Genomic DNA, 21759 nt, shown 5'->3' with positions numbered 1-21759 from the left:
CTGAGTATGAAGGTAGGCCTTGAAATACATCCAAAAGGTACACCTTCAATTCACTCAAATGATGTCAATTAGCCTATCAGAAGCTTCTAAATCCATGACATCATTTTCTGGAATTTTCCAAGCTGTATTTAATAATTTGCTAAAGGTTTGATATAGGAAGCGTTCATATCACACATTAACTATTGAGATGCATTTTTCCCAAGATCACTTTATCTAGTCTCTGAAACCTTGGGAGTCGAGATTGTGTGTGAAGGCGTGCGTGTGTGAGTAATTGAAGGCATCCCATGTGTTTGCTGTAGATCAATGGCTGGGGATGATTCAGCAGGAGTCAAGCCTTGCAGCAAAGCAGATTCAAATTAATGAGAATACGACATGAGCCAATGTGAAGGACGACGAGAGCTGTCAACTGCTCTAACTTTCCTGTTTGTGTGACACAAAATAAACACACAGAATTTGCAGACAGATTAGCATTCGCGGTTTGTCTTGCCTTAGGTTTGGTCGTGAGATATGGGTCTGTACATAAGCATTTATTCCAAACTAATAAATTCATGCATGGTCCAGAGACATATGCTGCTTGCTTATAATATTGTTACACCGATTAGCTTTTCATATAGTAACATTGATAAACATTCACTGAGTGCACTTCTGGTTATTTGTATGGACAAAATACCGTGTCAACAGAGCAAGAAAAGTGACATCGTATTTGTGCTTGTCCTGCGATAAAAGTATACGAAAGCTATCTTTGGTTCTCTAGTTTTAGCCAGGACAGGTGTGAAAATATCATCATTTATGTTCCCTCCCTCCATCCATTCCCTCGCTCCTCAGTCCTCAGATGACAGTGCAGCCACATCTCTACCTCTAAAATCGGCTCCAGGTCTGTCCATCCAGACAGGGATAACAGGCAGCCCACTCTGTCACTGTCCCTTGTTCCTTTCTAAAAATGACACCTAATCTGTCTAATCTTCAATTAGACCACTATTAAAGAGTTGGCCCTCACAGAAAGGTGGAGAGGGGCACAGAGAGACTCTTTATTCTTTGTGTGTGCGCACGCGTGTGCATGCGAGTGTGTGTGCTTGTGCGTGGTACGTACTTCTGCATGGTCAGGGCCAGGTTAAAGCTGGCACACTTGATCTTGTTCTGGGCCTCCAGGTGGGTCATGCCCTCAGTGCTGACACCGTCGATGGCCACGATGATGTCACCCTGGACCAGGTTGCCCTGCTGTGCCTTGCTCCCAGGGGTGATCTGTGGATAGTCAGCACACACACACACACACACACACACACACACACACACACACACACACACACACACACACACACACACACACACACACACACACACACACACACACACACACACACACACACACACACAATGGTCAACAATCATAATTCCCTTCAACAATGGACACTCAATGGTCAACATCAAATCATAGGGTGCGTTCGTAAATTGCCCCCAGTGTGTCAAAGTGCGCTCAGAGCGTTGTCAGATTGCCCGTTTGTTAATTAAGAGCATTTCGCTCTTGGAGCATTCAGAGCGCACACTGACGAGGAGTAGGGTTGATCTGAGCGTTCTGACTTCACGACGCCAGTCAAGCTAATTGGCTAAAGTTGGCTAGCTACTTCCAGACGCAAATGAGAGAACACCTCACTCTGAACATTTTACTCGCCCTAGCAGAGCTGGTTTGGCTGTGTACATGTTATCTAGAGGGTTAATGACTAACTGTGTTACTGGCAACAATTTACACAGGACAAAAAAAATGCAATCTGCAACAATTTCAAAGATTTTTCTTGTATGACATGTACATGAGTCAAATTAAATATATTCATTAGGTCCTAATCTATGGATTTCACATGATTGGGAATGCAGATACACATCTGTTGGTCACAGATACCTTAAAAAAGGTAGGGGCGTGGATCAGAAAACCAGTCAGTATCTGGGGTGACCACCACTTGACTCATGCAGCACGACACATCTCCTTCACATAGAGTTGATCAGGCTGTTGAATGTGGAATGTTGTCCCTCTCCTCTTCAATGACTGTGCGAAGTTGCTGGATATTAGCGGGAACTGGAACATGCTGTCGTACACGTTGACCCAGAGCATCCCAAACACGCTTAAATGGGTGACATGTCTGGTGAGTATGCAGGCCATGGAAGAACTGGGACTTTTTCAGATTCCAGGAATTGTTTACAGATCCTTGCGACATGGGGCTGTGCATTATCATGCTGAAACATGAGGTGATGGCGTCAGAAGAATGGCACGACAATGGGTCTCAGGATTTCGTCATGGTATCTCTGTGGATTCAAACAAATGCATTGATAAAATGCAATTGTGTTTGTTGTCCGTAGCTTATGCCTGCCCATGAGCTTGTGCAGAAATTATTCAGCTGTGCAAAACCACATTTTCATCATCAGCTGTCCGGGGGGCTGGTCTCAGACAATCCTGCAGGTGAAGAAGCCAGATGTGGAGGTCCTGGACTAGCGTGGTTACACGTGGTCTGCGGTTATAATGGCCGGTTTGGACGCACTGCCAAATTCTCTAAAACGACGTTGGAGGCGGCTTATGGTAGATTAAACGAACATTAAATTCTCTCCCTCAAAACTTGAGACATCTGTGGCATTGTGATGTGTGGCAAAACTGCACATTTGTAGAGTGTTTAATCAGCTTCTTGATAATCCAACCACCTGACAGGTGTGGCATATCTTGGCAAAGGACAAATGCTCCCTAACATGGTGAGAAATAAGCTTTTTGTGCGTTAGGAACATTTCTGTGATCTTTTATTTCAGCTCATGAAACATGAGAAAAATATATAACCTACCACCAGGAACATTCTGTCATTTTCTCAATTGTAGCACAGTATGTTATAGGTGTGAAAGACTGAAAGTGGACGATCCGTTCATCAGTAGTCACCAATATGCGTGAAGCGATTCATGTCTCCGTCGCCCAAAATATCCCCCATGCTAAAAACCCTTAGCTCAGCGCAGTCTTTTACCCTGGTCTTTTACTCCCAAGAGTAGTATATAGTAATAAGCTGCTTCCTGTTCAAACTGCATGGCATTTCTTATTTACTCCATTTTCATCTTTCCTCAATCATTTCTGCGATTCAGGAAGAGAGGAAAGAGAAAGAGAGAGAGTTCATAAAATAAAGAAAATCGAACTGACTACATTAAATCCCCTGAGAGGATATTGAAAGTCAGGGTGGCTTATTCATTATTACTGTTAATAAAGGGAGCCGGTGAGATTCTGGTACTTTACTACTTGCCCAGAGTCAAATTAATCAATCAAATGTATTTATCAGCCGATGTCACAAAGTGCTGTACAGAAACCCAGCCTAAAACCCCAATCAACAAGCAATGCAGATGTAGATGTAGAAGCACGGTGGCTAGGAAAATGAATTTAGGGATACCATTTTTCAATATCGACATGCAGTATGAAGGACGTTGAAGGTAGTTTCACGAGCCAATGCTAACTAGCATTAGCACAATGACTAAGCCTACAGGTACAATAGCATACGCCACGTAATGACATCTCAACAATAGGGTCCGCATGCACTTTAATCATAGTAGCCTAATGGGGGATTTTCACAATCCGCGATAATTCGGACAGCCACACTAGCTTCACCCTATTGTGGGTGCTAGAAGAGAAGAGGCAAAGAAATAGGATCTTAATTTGACCCTGCTTCTCACAGCTGGAAAATATTCCTGCAGCAACATAAAATGTGAATTAGAATTAATATACATTTTTGTAGGGATTGATCAAAATGTTCCTTAGGGCACATCAAGTCTGACATTTTAATGTGGAAATTACAAACTTTAGAAGCCTTTTTACTTTTAATACACCACAATTTGCATTTCCTAGTGAGCCGGAAAATTCTCAGCAACAAAAGAGTGATCAAATTAAGATCCTACATCTGTATATGCCCTCTCATTGGCTATACCGGTCCCACCTGATCTCGCCTCCTACTGCCTTCCTTCCATCTTTGAGGACATGCATTTCCATTGTTAGAGCGATCACTCGACTATCGTGTCAATATAATGGAAGATCTGGTGCTAGGTACATATGTAGGATCTTAATTTGAGCCAGTTTGCTACAGAAAAAAATAATCCTGCAGCAACAGGAAATGCTAATTATAATTTGGATTAGAATTAATGGGGTCGATACATTTTTTTGTAAGGGAAAATCAAGTCTGTAATTTCCACTTTGAAATTTCAAACTTCAGAACCCTTTCGAAACCTGAAATACACTACACCCAACAGTCCCCTGCCCACTTCGCTTCTCCTTCACTGAAAATGAATGGCTTTCCGTAGTATCATCGCCCACATCATCTTCAGTTAACACACACCATAAGTGAAGAGAGTGAGTCGGCTGTACACAGACACACACTTCATTAATTTAGGCCTAAGTGATAATTGGAATGAGATGAATGGGAACTGACTTCACAGAGAAGTGCGAGACACTGAAGATTTCAAAAGCTAAGCAAACTTTAGCATTAAAAGGGTTTAGCGTCTGTGATTGCTACATGTACAACCATTTATGGACTGTTAAATGAATGATATACACTGACTGTACAAAACATTAAGAACACTCAGCTCTTTCCATGACATAGCTTTCACCTGGTCAGTCTATGATCCCTTATTGATGTCACATGTTAAATCCACCTTCAAATCAGTGTAGATGAAGGGGAGGAGACAGGTTAAAGAAGGATTTTTAAGCCTTTGAGACAATTGAGACATGGATTGCGTATGTGTGCCATTCAGAGGGTGAATGGGCAAGATTTAAGTGCCTTTGAACGGGTTATGGTAGTAGGTGCCAGGCGCACCGGTTTATGTCGAGGACTGCAACGCTACTGGGTTTTTCACGCTCAACACTTTCCCGTGTGTATCAAGAATGGTCCACCACCCAAAGGACAGCCAGCCAACTTGATACAACTGTGGGAAACATTGGCGTCAACACGGGCCAGCATCCCTGTGGAACGCTTTCAACACAATGTAGAGTCTGTGCCCCGACAAACTGAGGCTGTTCTGAGGGCAAAAGGGGAGGGGGGACGCGACTAAATATTAGAACGATGCTCCTAATGTTTCATATACTCAGTGTATAGCCATTGATTCCTAAATAAATTACTTAGAAATGCCTCATGAGCTCAGTACAACTGCCGTACCCCCATCAGAACCCAACATATAAGTTTGTTTTTTGTGATTGTTAAAAAGAAACGCTGTGTAGTGTCAAAGCATGGCTAAAAATGCCATTTTCGATCGTCAGTCCTTGCATCCATAGCTCTGTCTATGAATTTGAGAAAGGTTACATTTCTCTAACCCCATCCCTCAGCTGTTTGTTGTTTCTCAAACTGTAGATTGCCCGTTCAACTCAAGTCATTGACAAAGAACTATTCCGACAGAGATGGAACATCAAAAACCAGTTTCAAAAAAATTGCTTTGGCTTTATTTTTGAAGTTATTCTATAACGATCATCCTTAAGAAGTCAAATTGAGTAATCATGCATTGTTGCAAACCTGTGAGTGTGTTGTTGACATTTCTCCACTAAATCAGTTAAATGCAGGTGGGCTTTTCAGCTGTGCGTTTTAGGAAATAACCAGGCCACCAGCGTCCGGTCTGGAGTAGCAACCTAGCGATGCTGAAAGATGGCCGTTTTGGCCTCTAAAATGTGTTTATTGTGATCAAGTTCGATCCCCACTGTGAATTATTTCAAAGTTCGCTACAAAATCGAAATATTTAATTAAACAGTGATCCATTTCCGCGAATACTACATTTGTCGTCACACAGGACCACGTGCTGACACAGACCAAGCGCGAGCCGGCAGGCTGCGAGGCGGCTCCTGGTTGACCCTCTCTCAGGCAGGAAGAAAAGGACTACATCAACCATGATCCTTAACAGGTTTTTTTTGTGCCATTCAGCCCGATTCAGTAATATGGCGCACTTCAAATTCAAATACTTCTGGGCGCCATCGTATTTTTTTTAACTATCTACTGGTTTTAATGTCAACAACACAACAACAACCCCAGTCAAGCAGCCTCAGTGACTCAATCGCTCTGGATCTCCCTGGGGAGCTCCGTTATCATGAGGAGCGTGCCAGACAGCTGGCCACTAGCTGCTGAGACCAGTGTTAAGAGCTAATTCATTTAAAACACACCAACAAGGTACTGGAACCAACCAGTGCTGGACAAGAGATTAGGCAGCTCGGGGCACTGCAGCACCCAAGAAATGAACAACAAAACTTTGTTTAGATTTGATATTGCAAGTTGCTTTTCTTTTAAGGAAATAATCCCTTGATAAGAAAATGTTTAAGCTTACTAACTTTGTTGCTTTTTACAAACGTTTTCATTTTGTTTAAACTTTCTCTAGCATATCCTTCTCCTATACTTAAAAAGAGTGAAATATCATAACTTAATCCGCTTCTCAGCTTTGTGCATGAAAGAAATGCATTCAATGTCACATTGAAATGGAACTGCAACAAACTGTTTTATTGAAAAAGATTATCTGGATTTTAAATTGTCTACAGTGATGTTATCAGCCAAAGCTGCTTCCTCATGTATCTCACATCTCCCCCTCCCTGTTCCCTCTCTCTCTCCCCCTCCCTGTCTCTCCCCCTCCCTGTTCCCTCCCCCTGTCTCTCCCCCTCCCTGTTCCCTCTCTCCCCCTCCCTGTTCCCTCCCCCTGTCCCCCCCCTCTCTCCCGCCTTCCTTGTTTCCTCTCCCTCCCTCCCCCTTCCTTGTTTCCTCTCCCTCCCTGTTTCCTCTCCCTCCCTCCCTCCCCCTTCCTTGTTTCCTCTCCCTCCCTTGTTTCCTCTCCCTCCCTCCCCCTTCCTTGTTTCCTCTCCCTCCCTTCCTCCCTCCCTCCCTCCCCCTTCCTTGTTTCTCCTCCCTCCCTCCCCCTTCCTTGTTTCTCCTCCCTCCCTCCCCCTTCCTTGTTTCTCCTCCCTCCCTCCCTCCCTCGTAATCCACTGCTTCTCTGCCACTATGAAGATAAAAGGAGGTTAGTGGTCTGTGTATGGCCCAGACAGTAGTGTTACATAATATCAACTCCTTTCATACAGTGATGTCTGGTGTCTGGCATCTTGCACCAGGTTGCCTATCAGCTTCCGATTTATGGCCCTGCTTCTGTATTTAGCGGGGAGTCCTGAGTATCGCAAAGGAAACTGACCATTGAGACAGGAACCGATGACAATCTTCTGTGTGCGAACGGAAGTAATAATGACATTTCTGGTGTACAGTATAGTATGTTGGACAGATGTTGTATCAGTGACACAACAACACTCTAAAGGCCCCTTCAAAGGCTTTCAATAGCCATTCATGTCACATTAATTGACTCGCAAAATCAAAATCCATTTAGTAAAACTGACTTTCTGTTCTACTGCCAAACACCACTGCTGAATCAGGGTGGTTTATAACACAGTGTGTTTAAGACTTTTTCCTGGGCTATTCATAGTGTATGACTGGAGCTCCTAGACATTGTGGCCATGTGGCTTGTCACATTAATATTGAGGTGGAAATAATGATAGCAGTCATCATTAATGACAGGATCCAGGATAATTGTCAGGGGCTTATTAATATAATTTACCCTTTGCTATATAAAAGGCCATGATTAAAAGAATAATTAGAAACAGAGACTAAAACGCCTCAGTGTTTTAGTGCAACTACAATAGTTTCCTTTCAAAGTGTTTTTCTGATCAAACCCCTCAAAATGTTTTGTGATAAATCAAACAGTATTCAGTGCCTGTGCGGACATTAGTCTGAGGGAATAAATCCCACAACTGTGGGGCATTGTGGCAGCAGGGTCTCTCAGACACACACACACAGAAAGCGAGGGAGAGCGAGAGCATGGGAGAGCGAGAGCAAGGGAGAGAGAGAGCGAGAGAGTGAGAGAGCGAGAGAGCGAGAGAGGGAGAGGGAGAGAGGGAGAGCGAGGGAGAGCGCGAGCGAGCGTGCGAGAGAGAGTGCGAGAGAGAGTGCGAGAGAGAGTGCGAGAGAGAGTGCGAGAGCGCGAGAGCGAGTGCGAGAGAGAGTGCGAGTGCGAGAGGGCGCGAGAGAGCGCGAGAGGGAGAAAGAGAGAGAGCGAGGGAGAGAGAGAGTGAGGGAGAAATGGGCAGAATCAAAGCAAACTGACACCCTCCCTGCCACTTATTTTGGTCCATTGTGACCCGGGCTGTCTGAGTTATTGGATGGGTGTAAGATCTCCCACTGGAGACGGGGCCTGGCTGGGTCCTATAGTTGGGCTCTCCGCCCACACTGTTAATGAGACTACTCAAGTTCTACCAGCACCACTCATGAACTTTCTGTGGGTACCCCTTGAGACTGAGAATAGATTAGGTAAGCACTGGCCATTCATCAGGAAAACACTGGCTAAAATTTGTTCTCAATGACTTACATGGAGAGTTAAAATCAAGAAAGTCAGAAATAAACCAAATTGGAATAAGGCAAAGTAACAAAGTACTTTATATCAAACATAAATAAAATTGAAGTGTTGATATTTTGTGCTCGAGGGGTTGAGGGTGTGGCCTGTGTTGGCCAGCTCTTCTGTAAAAGACAGCTGCACTGAGTCTCTCTCCCTCCCCATGTTCTCTCTGGCTGGCGGGGCCTGGCATTGGCGATGGCCCTTCCTCCACAAATGCCAGCTCTAATTGGCAGACGGGGCTGTTGCAGAGTGTCTTGACATACAGTATAAGCAAAGGTTGCCATGACGATGATGCCAATGCCACCGCCGTTGGAGCCAGCTGCGTTGGTGATGACGCCGATCAGCCGCCTTGGTTCACAGGAAGGGCCCAGGGCCACCTTTGACCTCTCGCCTCAGACCTTAGCTGTAGATTAGGTGCTCTCCCTGGCTAGAGGTTCACCTGACGTGGCCTGGTAACATTCACAAGCCTCAGCTGTTCCAAACCTATTTCTGCCATGACCGCTTTCAAACTCATTATTCTCTATTTGTCAAAACAACTTTAGCTAGGGTGAAACAATGAGGAGACATTAGACGCCACATGCATTTTGACTGTGGACCCTAAGGGATTTCGTCAAGTCAACTCTATTACAATTGGCATAGTGCCTGGATGGGCAACTTTGATGGGGATTGAGCACCCCCCCCTAATAATGGCACAAGGGAAATGAGATAGCAACACAGTGGTTACATTGCTACTGGAGTCAGTGGAGTAAAACATGCAACACGTATTGCTCCGATTAGTTTTTATTTACTTCATTGTGGACTACAATAAGACAGTCTCTCCATCAATCATGAGTGGAATTTCCCCCTGCTGACTAAATGAGCCCAATCCAGTGACAAAATCCAAGTTCATTGAAACGCTTGTTTTTCACTGGACCCACAAAGCAAATAGCAGGAAATGGAGGGGCACCAGGAAAAACAAAGGGCATTGAGGGTGAGGAGTGGATTACCAACTGGCTCACAAAACCTATATTAACCCTCCACCCTCACTCTGGTCTATTGATGTCTGGGTGAATGGCTGGCTGATATGCCAGCTCAAATCTCCTGTGCAGTCACACCACACAAAGGGGCCCGTTTTACGGGCCAGGCAAAAGTGGGGCAGAGAGAGAGCGAGAGAGCGAGAGAGCGAGAGAGCGAGAGAGCGAGAGAGCGAGAGAGCGAGAGAGAGAGAGAGCCTGTGATAAAGAAAAAGGGGGAGCGAGAGGAAGAGAGAGAAAGAAACAAAAAGTCAGAGTTGAAGGGAGGGAAAGTCAGAATTAGAGGAGCTGCAGCAGAAAGAGAGTCAGAAATACAGTAGCCAACTAAAGAAAGAGTGACTGCCAGCCAAGAGTAATATATACTGTAGACTGAAAGGAGGCCCAACACTTGTATCACAGCCTCACTGGCCTGCTGCAGACAAGATGGAATCTCTTCATCAGATCATGGGACAAACCCATGATGAACAAAATCTTCATCAAACCATGATCTGATGAAGAGATTCCATCTTGTCCGCAGCAGGCCAGTCAGGCTGTGATACAAGTGTTTGGCCTCCTTTCAGTATGACACTTTCATGACACTTTCTACAGATGTAGGATCTTAATTTGATTACCCTGTTGCAGGAGAACTTTCCTGCAATGCAGTACATTTAAAACTAGATTTTCCCTTATGAAAAATGTCTCAACCCCTACAAAAATGTCCATTAATTATAATCCACATAATAATTCACATTTCCCGTTGCTGCAGGATTATTTTCCTCTGTAACAAACAGGCTCAAATTAAGATCCTAAATCTGTGTATAGAACTTCTGATTTGATTCAGCCATATTTTCCCCCACAAAATACTTTTTACATTCAAAATGCTTTTTTGAATCATTCTGAAGTTTCAACAGTACACCCAATAATTGTACATACATTAACAACAGGTTTGGGAAGCTCTTTTTAAAAACACACCTACCGTTTCCAGTAGAATTTATTTAGGTGTCTACTACCAACATCCAGAAGGTCTCTTGCTAGAATGGTCTTCGTTCAGTGGAAAATAGGGTCTACACCGAATTTACACAGAGGAAGTGTTTGTGTAATTTCAAAAGCCACATACTTGAAGAAACCCTATGGGTTAGAAACTTCAATCAATAGCCCGGGCGTTTGTTTGCTTAAATCCTTGAACACAACAGGTGCTTATTAGAGACAGGCTTCTATTAGAGCCAGACATCTATTTCCTTAAAGCAACTTTTGCTCATTTGAATAGTTAATTGTTTAATTTCAGCATTCACCTTCAACATTGTAATACATTTCTTACTTTCCTTCATTTACACACTGTGTCACATTTATTTTGTCTTAGTATGACTCTATAAAATAAAATAAATTGAATAATTCCTTGACAGAATAATTATTCTCCTCTTTATTAACTGTGTATTTGTCAGTTCTAACCTTTGCCACTAGAGGGCAATCTCCCGATCTAGGGTTCTGTAACTCACACCGTTTTTGTGCTTGACAATTAGCTAGCAGTTCTCAGCTTACTGGTAATAACTTATGATTTACATAAATCATTCAGTAATTAATAAAAAAAAATTATGTAACAAATCAAACATGAAACCTCGTAAATAATTCAGGGTAATTCATGGTAACTTCATAAACAATTAATTCAGACCCGGCATCTATTTGAAACAGCCGTTTATTTACTGAAATGTGTGCTGTTGCACACAAAAAAAGGGACAGGCAACCATTTCAGACTCAACGTTTAAAATATACGTTTTACGGTAGTTTCTGCTCACAAACGCGAAAATAATCTGACACCCCATATTGAACGCAGCAGTCCTAGAGTCTGCCCTGGGAATGCCTGACTGCTCATGCAAAAGGTTAACAGTCCAGATCACCTCTCAGTGACATCGATAAAATACCATGAGAATAAGAACATAATAGGCCACTGGAGACATTAACTCACTGCTGACACCAATGGGCAGCTAAAATAAGCTGAGTTACAGGGAACCCCAGGCTCTAAATCCCAACCCGGTCTCCGGACCCCTGCAGAGTGGGTCCATGGAAGTAGAGACGGAGAATTAGAGGGGGGGGGGGGGGGGCACTTCTGGTATCTATAGCCCTCACAATTTCCCCCAGTGGCACTGACCTTCTGCGGCCTGCTAAAAACAGCCTTGCCTGTCAGCAGCGCCAGCCGTTGGCTCTCATACCACAGGCCTGGAGTGGGGGGTGGAATGCCGAGGCCTGTAAGACCAGGGATAACATAAGAGACACTTTATCAGACTGAGTCGGCAGCCTACGACTGTTCAGGACCTCAATCTTACAGTCTGCTACTGTAACTCAAAGGGATATGGAGGGTGGGGGGGGTTAAGGGGCTGGCATCAGGCCGAGTGGACGCCAAGATTTCCTAAAGCATGGCATCATGTACTAATGGTAGTGAGAGAGGCCCTTGCTGAGAGTTACATGTGGTTTTGAGTCAGGGGTGAAAGTAAGGCGGTATGGTCCGTACGGCAAAATAAATAGTGGGGGTGAGTCGTACCGGTAAAACGTGAACATACAACATGCCCAAAAAACTATAGGCTATTACACCATTATTTAACCTTACGGTCAAATTAGCGAATTGACTGGAAACCGAGTGGTATACGCTCCAAAATGCATTGTGGTTTGAGGAGAACAGTTACATTTTGGGAAGGTGGAGATGAGTGGCCGAGACCGAGGCGCACGTGGACTACAGTGGATGCATCAATTCAGGCTACAAGTGTAGGCCCAATGACAATCGCAGAATGTTATTACAATACACGTAGGTGCTTTGTAACTCTTTCCATTCCATTATTTTGTGAGTGGATGAATGTGCGCGTAAGTCTACAGGAAGGCCTTTGTTAAGTGATTATTTGACAGATGAAACACAATGACTGGTTGTGTTTTTGCCACATTCTAAATGCATAGGGGCATGTCCATAAGGCTAGGGGAAGATAAGCTTTCCCTAAAATAAATTGAATTTAAAACTTCCAAAGTGACCATAGGCAGAGCCTAATTAGCTGTCTATACAGAAATAAATCAAATCCTTCTAAAGAGGCTACACCAAAAAGCATGACTAGGCTGCAAACGATTCACTAGCTTCTTAAATAAAAATCTGTTTTAAAAATCGCATAGCCTACAGTCAGAAAGGCCCGCAATTTGGGTAGTGCGCACTGCAAATACCAAATAGATTATTTTTGAGTTGCGACTGTCAGTGAAAAGAAGAGACCCATCCATGCCTATCGCAATACTTACAAATACAAATCGCAGAAAAACTGTTTGGAAAGCAAATGGCTCTTGCGGTAAATCTCCAGAGTGTCGCAGCGGTCTAAGGCACTGCATCTCCGTGCTTGAGGAGTCACTACAGACACCCTGGTTTTTTTCCAGGCTGTATCACAACTGGCCGTGATTGGGAGTCCCATAGGGCGGCGCACAATTGGCCCAGCGTCGCCTGGATTTGCCTGGTGTAGGCCGTCATTGTAAATAAGAAGAAAAAAATAAATAAGAAGAAATAAAAAATTCTGGGTGGATTGTCCTGGGGTTTTCACCTGCCATATCAGTTCTGTTATACACACAGACATTCTTTTAACAGTTTTAGAAACGTCAGTTTTCTATCTAATACTACCAATTATATGCTCTGGGCCTGAGTAACAGGCAGTTAACTTTGGGCATGTCAGGCATCCGAACTTCCGAATACTGCCCCCTATCCCTAAGAAGTTTAACTGACTTGCCTAGTTAAATAAAGGTTAAATTACTTATAAAAAGAAAATAAATGTTTTTCTAAAGAGATGACAAGACTCCAATCTGTCTTTAAATTATCAAAATTCTTAACTTAATTGAGCGAACAGTAGCCCATCTTATTGGCACCAGTGGAGAACATCAGCCAAAATCCCCGGAATGATTGTATATTCACTGTCTTTATCATTGGGTCAGTGCCACTTTTGTTTGTTTTGGGACGATAATCTCCTCCTCCATGTTAGATGGACATCATATTGTATTTGTGTCTGCCCTTTTCGTAGGCCAATTATACCAACCAGACAACATTGTTTTTATTGATCTGTTTGTCAGTGTCAGCAGAGTAGGATACACTGTCATTTTTGTAGTACTTAAAAAAAAAAAAAAAAAAGTGTCCCCCGTACTGGTAAGAAATGAAATCTACTTTCACCCCAGTTTGAGTTGCATCGGTTACATGTGGTTGAGATTCGGAGGGTTTAACTGAGGAGGACGATACGGCCCATAAAACTATACTTAAACCCCTTATTCCCATATAGATTGGGTCAGGTGAATTCAGACCACACAGTACATTGAAAGGGTAAAAACTGCACCATACAGACCTTGTTAAAGCCCAGGGCCAAGGGGGGAAGATTGAAATTCATCAAAGATACACCCTCGAAACCCATTTGGTGTGTCTCGCTTGCTGGTTCTAAGACATCTACAGTTTATACTGTAAGTCTGTAGTGTATGACACCGATTTATGTCAAATCTACAAAGTCTAGGTTGACAACTCAACTGTCCAAGGGTAAAACAGACCGGTAATATCCATTGCAATCCCATGAAAAACAAGCTGTACTTCACCTCCACAAAAAGGTTACATTTAGCCAGCTTTATGATAATTAGTTGTGTTGAGTGATGTACTGCATTTCCTGATCATCTTGAATCATTCAAATGAGTGAATCAGCTCTTGTCAAATCCATCTTGTCACAGACAGGGTCACATACCCAACATGAGGACCAGTGTATGAGAGGCAATGACTCGAAAGTTCAGACTCAAGGCCCCATTTGCCCTCGGTCTTGGGTCTCGGGCTGAAGCAGAAAGTTCCTTCAAACAGAAAGAACACAACCACCCGTATCCACTCAAGAGGATGTGTTCATCTGTCAATATCAATTTCACAGCCAGACCAAAGGCTGAAAGGAATGACCACTTTACCACAACATACAGTTTTCAAAGTCGGGGTCGCGACTAGTGGGGTCGCGCTGAAAATGCAGTTTGCTTCGCCAAAGTTAAAACCACTTTTTTTTGTTAAGTACAGATTATTAAGTATAGATTATTGTATGGGACAGTATACAAATGTTTTCGAGAAAGATAATTCGAAAAATAAAATGTTATTGAGTAAATGGTTTCTTTTCACTTTAATAAGAGATGAAAATGTGATGAATTGAACGTTATTTGTCGATGTAAAAATTGAAATGTACTGATTTTAAGGTTGTCGTCGTCATCATCATATTTGGGTTGTGGTCGTGAAAATGTAAAAAAATATCTAATAAATTCAGGTGGTCCCCGCTGTTTGAATGCCACTGTACTTGAGCCAAGGAGGTGTTGACTAAAACGCTCACCAAAGCTTCCCTGTCTACTGTCCGGGCGAGGAGAGGACACACATTTTAATAACAGCATAACACTGCGGAGGGCACAAACTACTAACAGAATTTCCTAAAACAAATTATTACAGATCAGATTAAACTCAGTAGTAAAACGTGATCTTCTGGGGCTATATTGGAGGGCAGTTGAAGAAGCTCAAATAAATGCCAAAAGAATGAGGTTGCTTTCATGAATCCAAACAAACTTCCTGATAACATAAATTGTTGCGAGCCAAAGGTGTCCTAACAGGCAACACAAAATAGAAAGTACCATAACACAACCAGCTGTTATGCATGTGGCACTCTAATACAGTGCTATTATCCATACTGGACTCCAGAGGTTTGCTAGGGACACATATCGTATTCCGAGTTGGTGGATCTCCGTGCTGACATTTCCCTCAGACATCTTATAAAAAGGCCAAATTAGTTTTTCATGGCAGTCCAGTCTTTACGGAAATGTCATAATGCTCCCTCCTAAATATGGGGGATTTAAAAACCAATAAATGGTGACTCGCACATCCGTTTGTGAGACAGTGGCTGATTTCTCTCACAAAAGAAGCCAAGTTACACATAAGCCAGGCCAAGACAATCTTTTGAATGTGGATAAATTAAGTGCCTCACTTGAAAATGGAGGAAAGACTTTTTGTTTTGTTGAAAGGCCAGAGAGGTTTATTTTTATCCCAACCTCACAGTGAGGTATTTAGAAATAGGGTCTCCTGCTTGCCATTATAGCAGGGTTTCAGGTCTATGCCTTCCATACACCATCTTTCTGTTTTTATTTCGGATTTCACCTCCACATAACTCTCAATTTGATCAACCAGCCAGACAAGTTATCCAATGTAGCCAGCCGCAATTTCAGGAGGTACAAATTTGTCATTGGAACCACCAGAGTAGTCATGTAGTATTTGTGTACGGGGCTGAAGTTGTGCAGTCCAGGCCATCAGGTGAGTGACACGAGCAGCAGCTTGGTCGTCAGCAGCTTGGTCGTTAACAACCCAATCCCCAGCCTCGAACCTCCCTTTCGATCATGCAGTGCCCACACAGTATGTAGGCTACACAACACACGTTCTCTCTCGCTGTCACACCTGGCGCTATTAATTAATTTTATTTTTTTAAATAAGGCAGCAGTCATGAACCACCCAAACCATCAGCATTGTCCACCGGCGGGGAAGAAAGTATTTTTTAGAAGGGAGCAATAGAGCAGCAGCCCAAGGCAGGCAGAAGTTCCTCCACACCTGTCAGAGTGCTGAGTGACTGAGCCTTGTGCTCCTGGGCTGCAGACTGAAGGCTCCAGTTCACAGGCCTCTATATAAAAGACTGCATACAGTCAAAGGGGATTCAATGACCAGTTGTAAAGGTTCACTGAAATAGGCTACGCATTTATCCCGACACACTTCCTGTAGATCTGAAAGGACTGTAATTAACGGTTGTGATAGCTAAACCCTTTTGCCCTTTGAAATGCTACAATAGGTGGAATTTTTACTGTGTGGCTTATACTCATCCTATCATTTCAGATCAAGTAAGGAGAAGGGGCTATAGGTTGATTTATTGGACAAATAGCCTTTCTACAGCCTGGAGGTGTGTTTTGGGTCATTGTCCTGTTGAAAAACAAATGATAGTCCCACTAACCTGCTGGGATGTTGTGTCGCTGCAGAATGCTGTGGTAGCCAAGCTGGTTAAGTGTCCCTTGAATTCTAAATAAAATCACTGACAGTGTCACCAGCAAAGCACCCCCACACCATCACACCTCCTCCTCCATGCTTCACTGTGGGAACCACACATGTGGAGATCATCAGTTCACCTACTCTTCGTCTCACAAAGACACGGCAGTTGGAACCAAAGGACAGATTTCCACCAGTCTAATGTACATTGCTCATGTTTATTGGCCCAAGCAAGTCACTTCTTCTTATTGGTGTCCTTTAGTAGTGGTTCATTTGCAGTAATTTGACCATGAAGGCCTGATTCATGCAGTCTCCGCTGAACAGTTGATGTTGAGATGTGTCTGTTACTTGAACTCTGTGAAGCATTTATTTGGGCTGCAATCAGAGGTGCAGTTAACTCTAATGAACTTATCCTCTTCAGCAGAGGTAACTCTAGGTGTTCCTGTCCTGTGGACCATGTCGCTTTATGCTTTTTGAAACTGACCTTCATGTCTTAAAGTAATGATGGACTGTTGTTTCTCTTTGCTTATTTGAGCTGTTCTTACCATAATATGGACTTGGTCATTTACCAAATAGGGCCATCTTCTGTATACCACCACTACCTTGTCACAACACAATTGATTGGCTCAAATGCATTAAGGAGGAAAGAAAATCCTCAAATGAACTTTTAACAAGGCACACCTGTTAATTGAAATGCATTCCAGGTGACTACCTCATGAAGCTGGTTGTGAGAGAATGCCTAGAGTGTGCAAAGCTGTCATCAAGGAAAATGGTGGCTACTTTGAAGAATGCCAAATATAAAATACATTTGGATTTGTTTAACACTTTTTTGGATACTACATAATGTTATTTCATAGTTTTGATGTCTTCATTATTATTCTACAATGTAGAAAATAGTAAAAATAAAGAAAAACCCTGGAATGAGTAGGTGTGTCCAAATGTTTGACTGGTACTGTACACACACACACACACACACACACAAATCCTAACATACTGTAAAGGTTGTCTACAAGTGAGTTACGCACGTATATCCAAAGATGCATTCGTTATGAACACATAGGCTTCAGGCACACATACACACCAGACTCATCATAGTATTATTCCAGACAGCCAGCTTCCTTTCTTTTCTTCTAATAAATATCTATTCTACAAATATCTCTTCTAAGAACATCGACAGATTGAGGTTCTTGGAAGAGATGTTCATAGAATATACTGTTCTTACCAGAAAATAACTTGTGATATTCAGGCAACAACACCTCTCTCACTTTCAGTACTAAAATAATGTGGAGAAATACACCTCGACACCTTAAAACACAGGGTGAGAAATCCAAATATCTATTTCAGTCTCGGGGAGGAAAGGAAAGGGGCAATGAACTCGCATATTAGGTCATCACAGAACAAACGCAGCACACAAAAGGCATAATCACACCTGAATTAGCAACTGAAGTAACTACAGGTACTGTAACTGCCAAAATAAAAGGAAACACTTGAGTACATGAGGGATACAAAGTATATTGAAAGCAGGTGCTTCCACACAGGTGTGGTTCCAGAGTTAGTTAAGCAACTGAAATCCCATCATGCTTAGGGTTATGTATAAAAATGCTGGGCAGGCCAATATTTTGGCTACCATGGCTATTTAAAAAAAAAACAGTGGGTTTACTGCCTGTTCAGGGGCAGAACAACAGATTTGTACCTTGTCAGCTCGGGGGTTTGAACTTGCAACCTTCCGGTTACTAGTCAAACGCTCTAACCACAAGGCTACCCTGAATGACAATGCCCCCATCAACAGAGCATGAGTGGTCACTAAATGGTTTGACGAGCTTGAAAACAATGTAAACCATATGCCAGGGTCGCCCAACTGGTGGCCTGTGGGCCAAATTTGGCCCATGGGTGATTTTATTTGTCCCCAGGGTATTTTATTTGTCCACCCAAGTTTTCAGAGCAAAAATAAAAATGTGGTTTGAATTTTTATTGTTGGACATAAAAGACCGTAAAAAAACACCAACAAATCAGCACCAAGTGATTTTAATTTTGGACATCTGTTCCAAAGTATTCCCACACATAATAGACAGATATATGTGATCACATACACTTTTTAGCAAGGCCATAGCTGTCTCAGTCACCAAATCTCCACCCAAGAGATCAGTTATGGGAGATTACTGGAGCGGTCCCTGAGACAGAGCTTTCCGCCACCATATAAAGAAAATACCAAATGATAGAATTTCTCGCGGAAGAATGATGTCGCATCCCTCCAATAGAGTTCCAGAAACGTGTGGAATCTATGCCAAGGAGCATTGAAGCCATTCTGGCTAGTGGTGGCCCCAACAGCATATTAAGACACTTTATGTTGGTGTTCCCTTCATTTGGCCAGTTATCTATAGTGTAAATATACAGTTTTGGCAGGTGACAGCATGCCATGATTCCAGTCTGAAAATACATACGTAGGCCTACATTCTCACCATCAACTGTGGTGTAACAATTTTAACATCGCCTACCCCTAACTCACAGCTCCTACCACCATAAACCAACCCAGTCTTTAGGCCTTTACAATGTGTGAGGTGAACATACCACTACAGGATAAGGTGAACACAACATATTCTCAGACTTTTTTTTAGCAAAGGCCAAGCTTAAAATCACTGAATTTTCCAAAATCACACAATGGATACCAACCAGTGAGAAAACCTATTGAAACTACTGTAATAAAACTGCATCCCAAACAATCTAATATCAACCAAACGTCCCAAAATGACCACCATGTTTAACAACAACACACCTACAAGTACTGTGCTAGTACCGTAGTAGTAATTCAATATTTGATGTCCTATAAGGTTTGGCTGACGGTTAGTGCTAGGTGAAATCCTTGGGACTTCCCTACCCTAAACCACTACCCTTTACCTTCATCCTTTTGAATTTAAACTTCAATGGGATGACGTCAGAGTTGGGCCGTCCCAAGTATCCCGTTTCAAGCACGGAGCATTAAACAAACCCCAACATCTAGATTCAAGCTTAATGCAAGAAAAAGGATGATCTCATTGGTCAAAAGACATATCGGATATGGGATGTGGAAATCTCCGTGTGTTTGTACAAAGTGTGGATGTATGTACACTGAACTGGATGAATTGATCTCTTACCCTAGAGATGGTCAGGGGCATGTTGAAATCTTTCCCTCCCTGCAATCGGAAGCCCCATGGGGCCGACCCACTCAGAGAAATGTTGTAGGTACTCATTCTTCCAAAGGTTTTGATTGCTTGTTTGGTTGAATCTTCTTCAAAAAAAATGAGGTAGAGGGGGGTGGGGCAGGAGCCAAGTAGCTTCTGAAAGCAGAAAAAAAATGGTCAAAAAAAGTACACTTGAGAACTAAATGAAATGTCAAATAAGACTGAAAGCACAGCAAACAAAAACCTAACCCACTACAGCCACAGACAAATATGTAATTCACGACCCACCCCTTTTTAAATAAGGAGAGAAAGACAGACAGAAAAGAGTAGAGAACCAGAGGAAGAGAGGTCTTGCCTGCTCAGATGAGCTGAAGTGACAGCCTAAGAATAGCCACTCCTCTGCAGAAAGTGATACCACAGTAGCATTGTGGGGGGTGGGGGGGTCCCCTTATATGGCATGTAAGGGGACACCCGGTATGTCAGTCCTGCCATGATTCACAGGGTTAATATAGCCCCTTCCTAGGCCAACTGATTTTTTTCAATACCCCCCCCCCCCTAACTCCAGACTAGGGTCTTCCTGAAACCGTGTCTCCTCACACCTCATACTGGGGTTGGCTTGAGGAAACATCTAATTAACATCATGGTAGCTGTATGCAGTTGACGAGAGAGAGTTGATTCTCTCTGATTTCTCCATGTGTTCCACTTCTGCAAAAATCTACCACAGTTTAGTTGCTTAACGGTTTGGGTAACAGGATAAAACTGACCAGAACCAGAGCATTTTAGCCAGCAGACACTTTTTGGTCCGTCATATTTGGAATCAGGTCAGGTTATCAGACCTGCAAGGTTAATGTCCTGTAAAATGTACCCGGAGGTCAATAAGACCTGTTGCATCATACTTTATAAAGCCAGGACATAGAGTAACAGTCATTTCACTACAGACCTCGTATACATGATTGACAGGTAGGGTGTAATTTGGTACTGTATATAGAGGGGTGACCTGTTGGACGAGTAAGAGGCATTGTTTGTGTGTATACATGCTTGCGCGTTTATACGTAGCTCACGGTTGTCCTCAGCCGCTGAGTCAACCACAGTGTGACGGGGGTTACGATATCAATTTGGTGGGGCGTGTCTAGAAGTCCTCTGAATAGCCATGACATAATGTAGGACCTAAAACGAGGTGAGATTCCAGCTACGTAAACTAAACCTGAGATGCGGCTTTATCCACTCTGGCAAAACCTATCTTGACCTTCCAGAAAACACGTTTCCCACTACCAAGGAACCTCGAGACCTCTTTGAGAAGCACATCAACCCAACACAAAAGGGGACAAGCTGAGAGATGGAACCCCAATATCTGGCTCATTATTCAGGTATGTTATCAATGCACAATCATGCAGCCTAGCCTATGGCTATGATGCTGCATTCAGCATAAAACAATGAGGATAACCCTCATGTTTTGGTACAAGGAACAAGATTACTATTATTGGCTATGGTCCAGGACATTTAACTATGGATAACACCAGGCCAATTAATGAACAATATTTATTTGACCTTTATGTAACTAGGCAAGTCAGTTAAGAACAAATTCATATTTACAAAACCCTCCCCTAACCAGGACGACGCTGGGCTAATTGTGCACCGCCCTATGGGACTCCCGATCACGGCCGGCTGTGATACAGCCCAGGATCGAACCAGGGTCTGTAGTGGTGCCTCGAGAACTGATATGCCTTGGGGCTCCCGAGTGGCGCAGCGGTCTGAGTGCATTAAGTAAATTCGGAAACGATTCAGACCCCTCGACTTTTCCCACATTTTGTTCATAAATTACAGCCTTATTCTAAAATGGATTAAACCATTTTTTCCCTCATCAATCTACACACAATACCCCATAATGACAAAGTAAAAAAAGCTGACGCTACAAGCTTGGCACACCTGTATTTGGGATGTTTCTCCCATTCTTCTCTGCAGATCCTCTCGAGCTCTGTCAAGTAGGATGGGGACTGTCGCTGCACCGCTATTGTCAGGTCCCTCCAGAGATGTTCGATCGGTTCAAGTCCGGGCTCTGGCTGGGCCACTCAAGGACATTCAGAGACTTGTCCCGAAGCCACTCCTGCATAGTCTTGGCTGTGTGCTTAAGGTCATTGTCCTGATAGACTGGGTGAAGGTACACCTTCCG

At 43.1% G+C, this 21759-nt stretch overlaps 1 protein-coding gene across 1 annotated transcript in view; it reads right to left on the bottom strand.

The window, feature by feature from the left end:
- The window catches only part of LOC135511411 (PDZ and LIM domain protein 7-like), a 74122-nt gene extending 54166 nt beyond the window's left edge, over positions 1-19956 (bottom strand). Inside the window, exons 1-3 of the mRNA XM_064932927.1 lie at positions 19878-19956; positions 19563-19745; positions 1091-1242 (exon numbers count right to left, since the gene is read on the bottom strand). Coding sequence (XP_064788999.1) covers positions 1091-1242; positions 19563-19658 — 248 coding nt within the window. The 5' untranslated portion in view covers positions 19659-19745; positions 19878-19956. The remainder of the gene's footprint in view (positions 1-1090; positions 1243-19562; positions 19746-19877) is intronic.
- Positions 19957-21759: the final 1803 nt, after the last annotated feature.

Source organism: Oncorhynchus masou, chromosome 24, assembly GCF_036934945.1.
Source record: "Oncorhynchus masou masou isolate Uvic2021 chromosome 24, UVic_Omas_1.1, whole genome shotgun sequence".
Lineage (NCBI taxonomy): Eukaryota > Metazoa > Chordata > Actinopteri > Salmoniformes > Salmonidae > Oncorhynchus > Oncorhynchus masou.
Note: the sequence above shows the minus strand (reverse complement) of the source record. Positions and strands in the feature narration are given on the sequence as shown.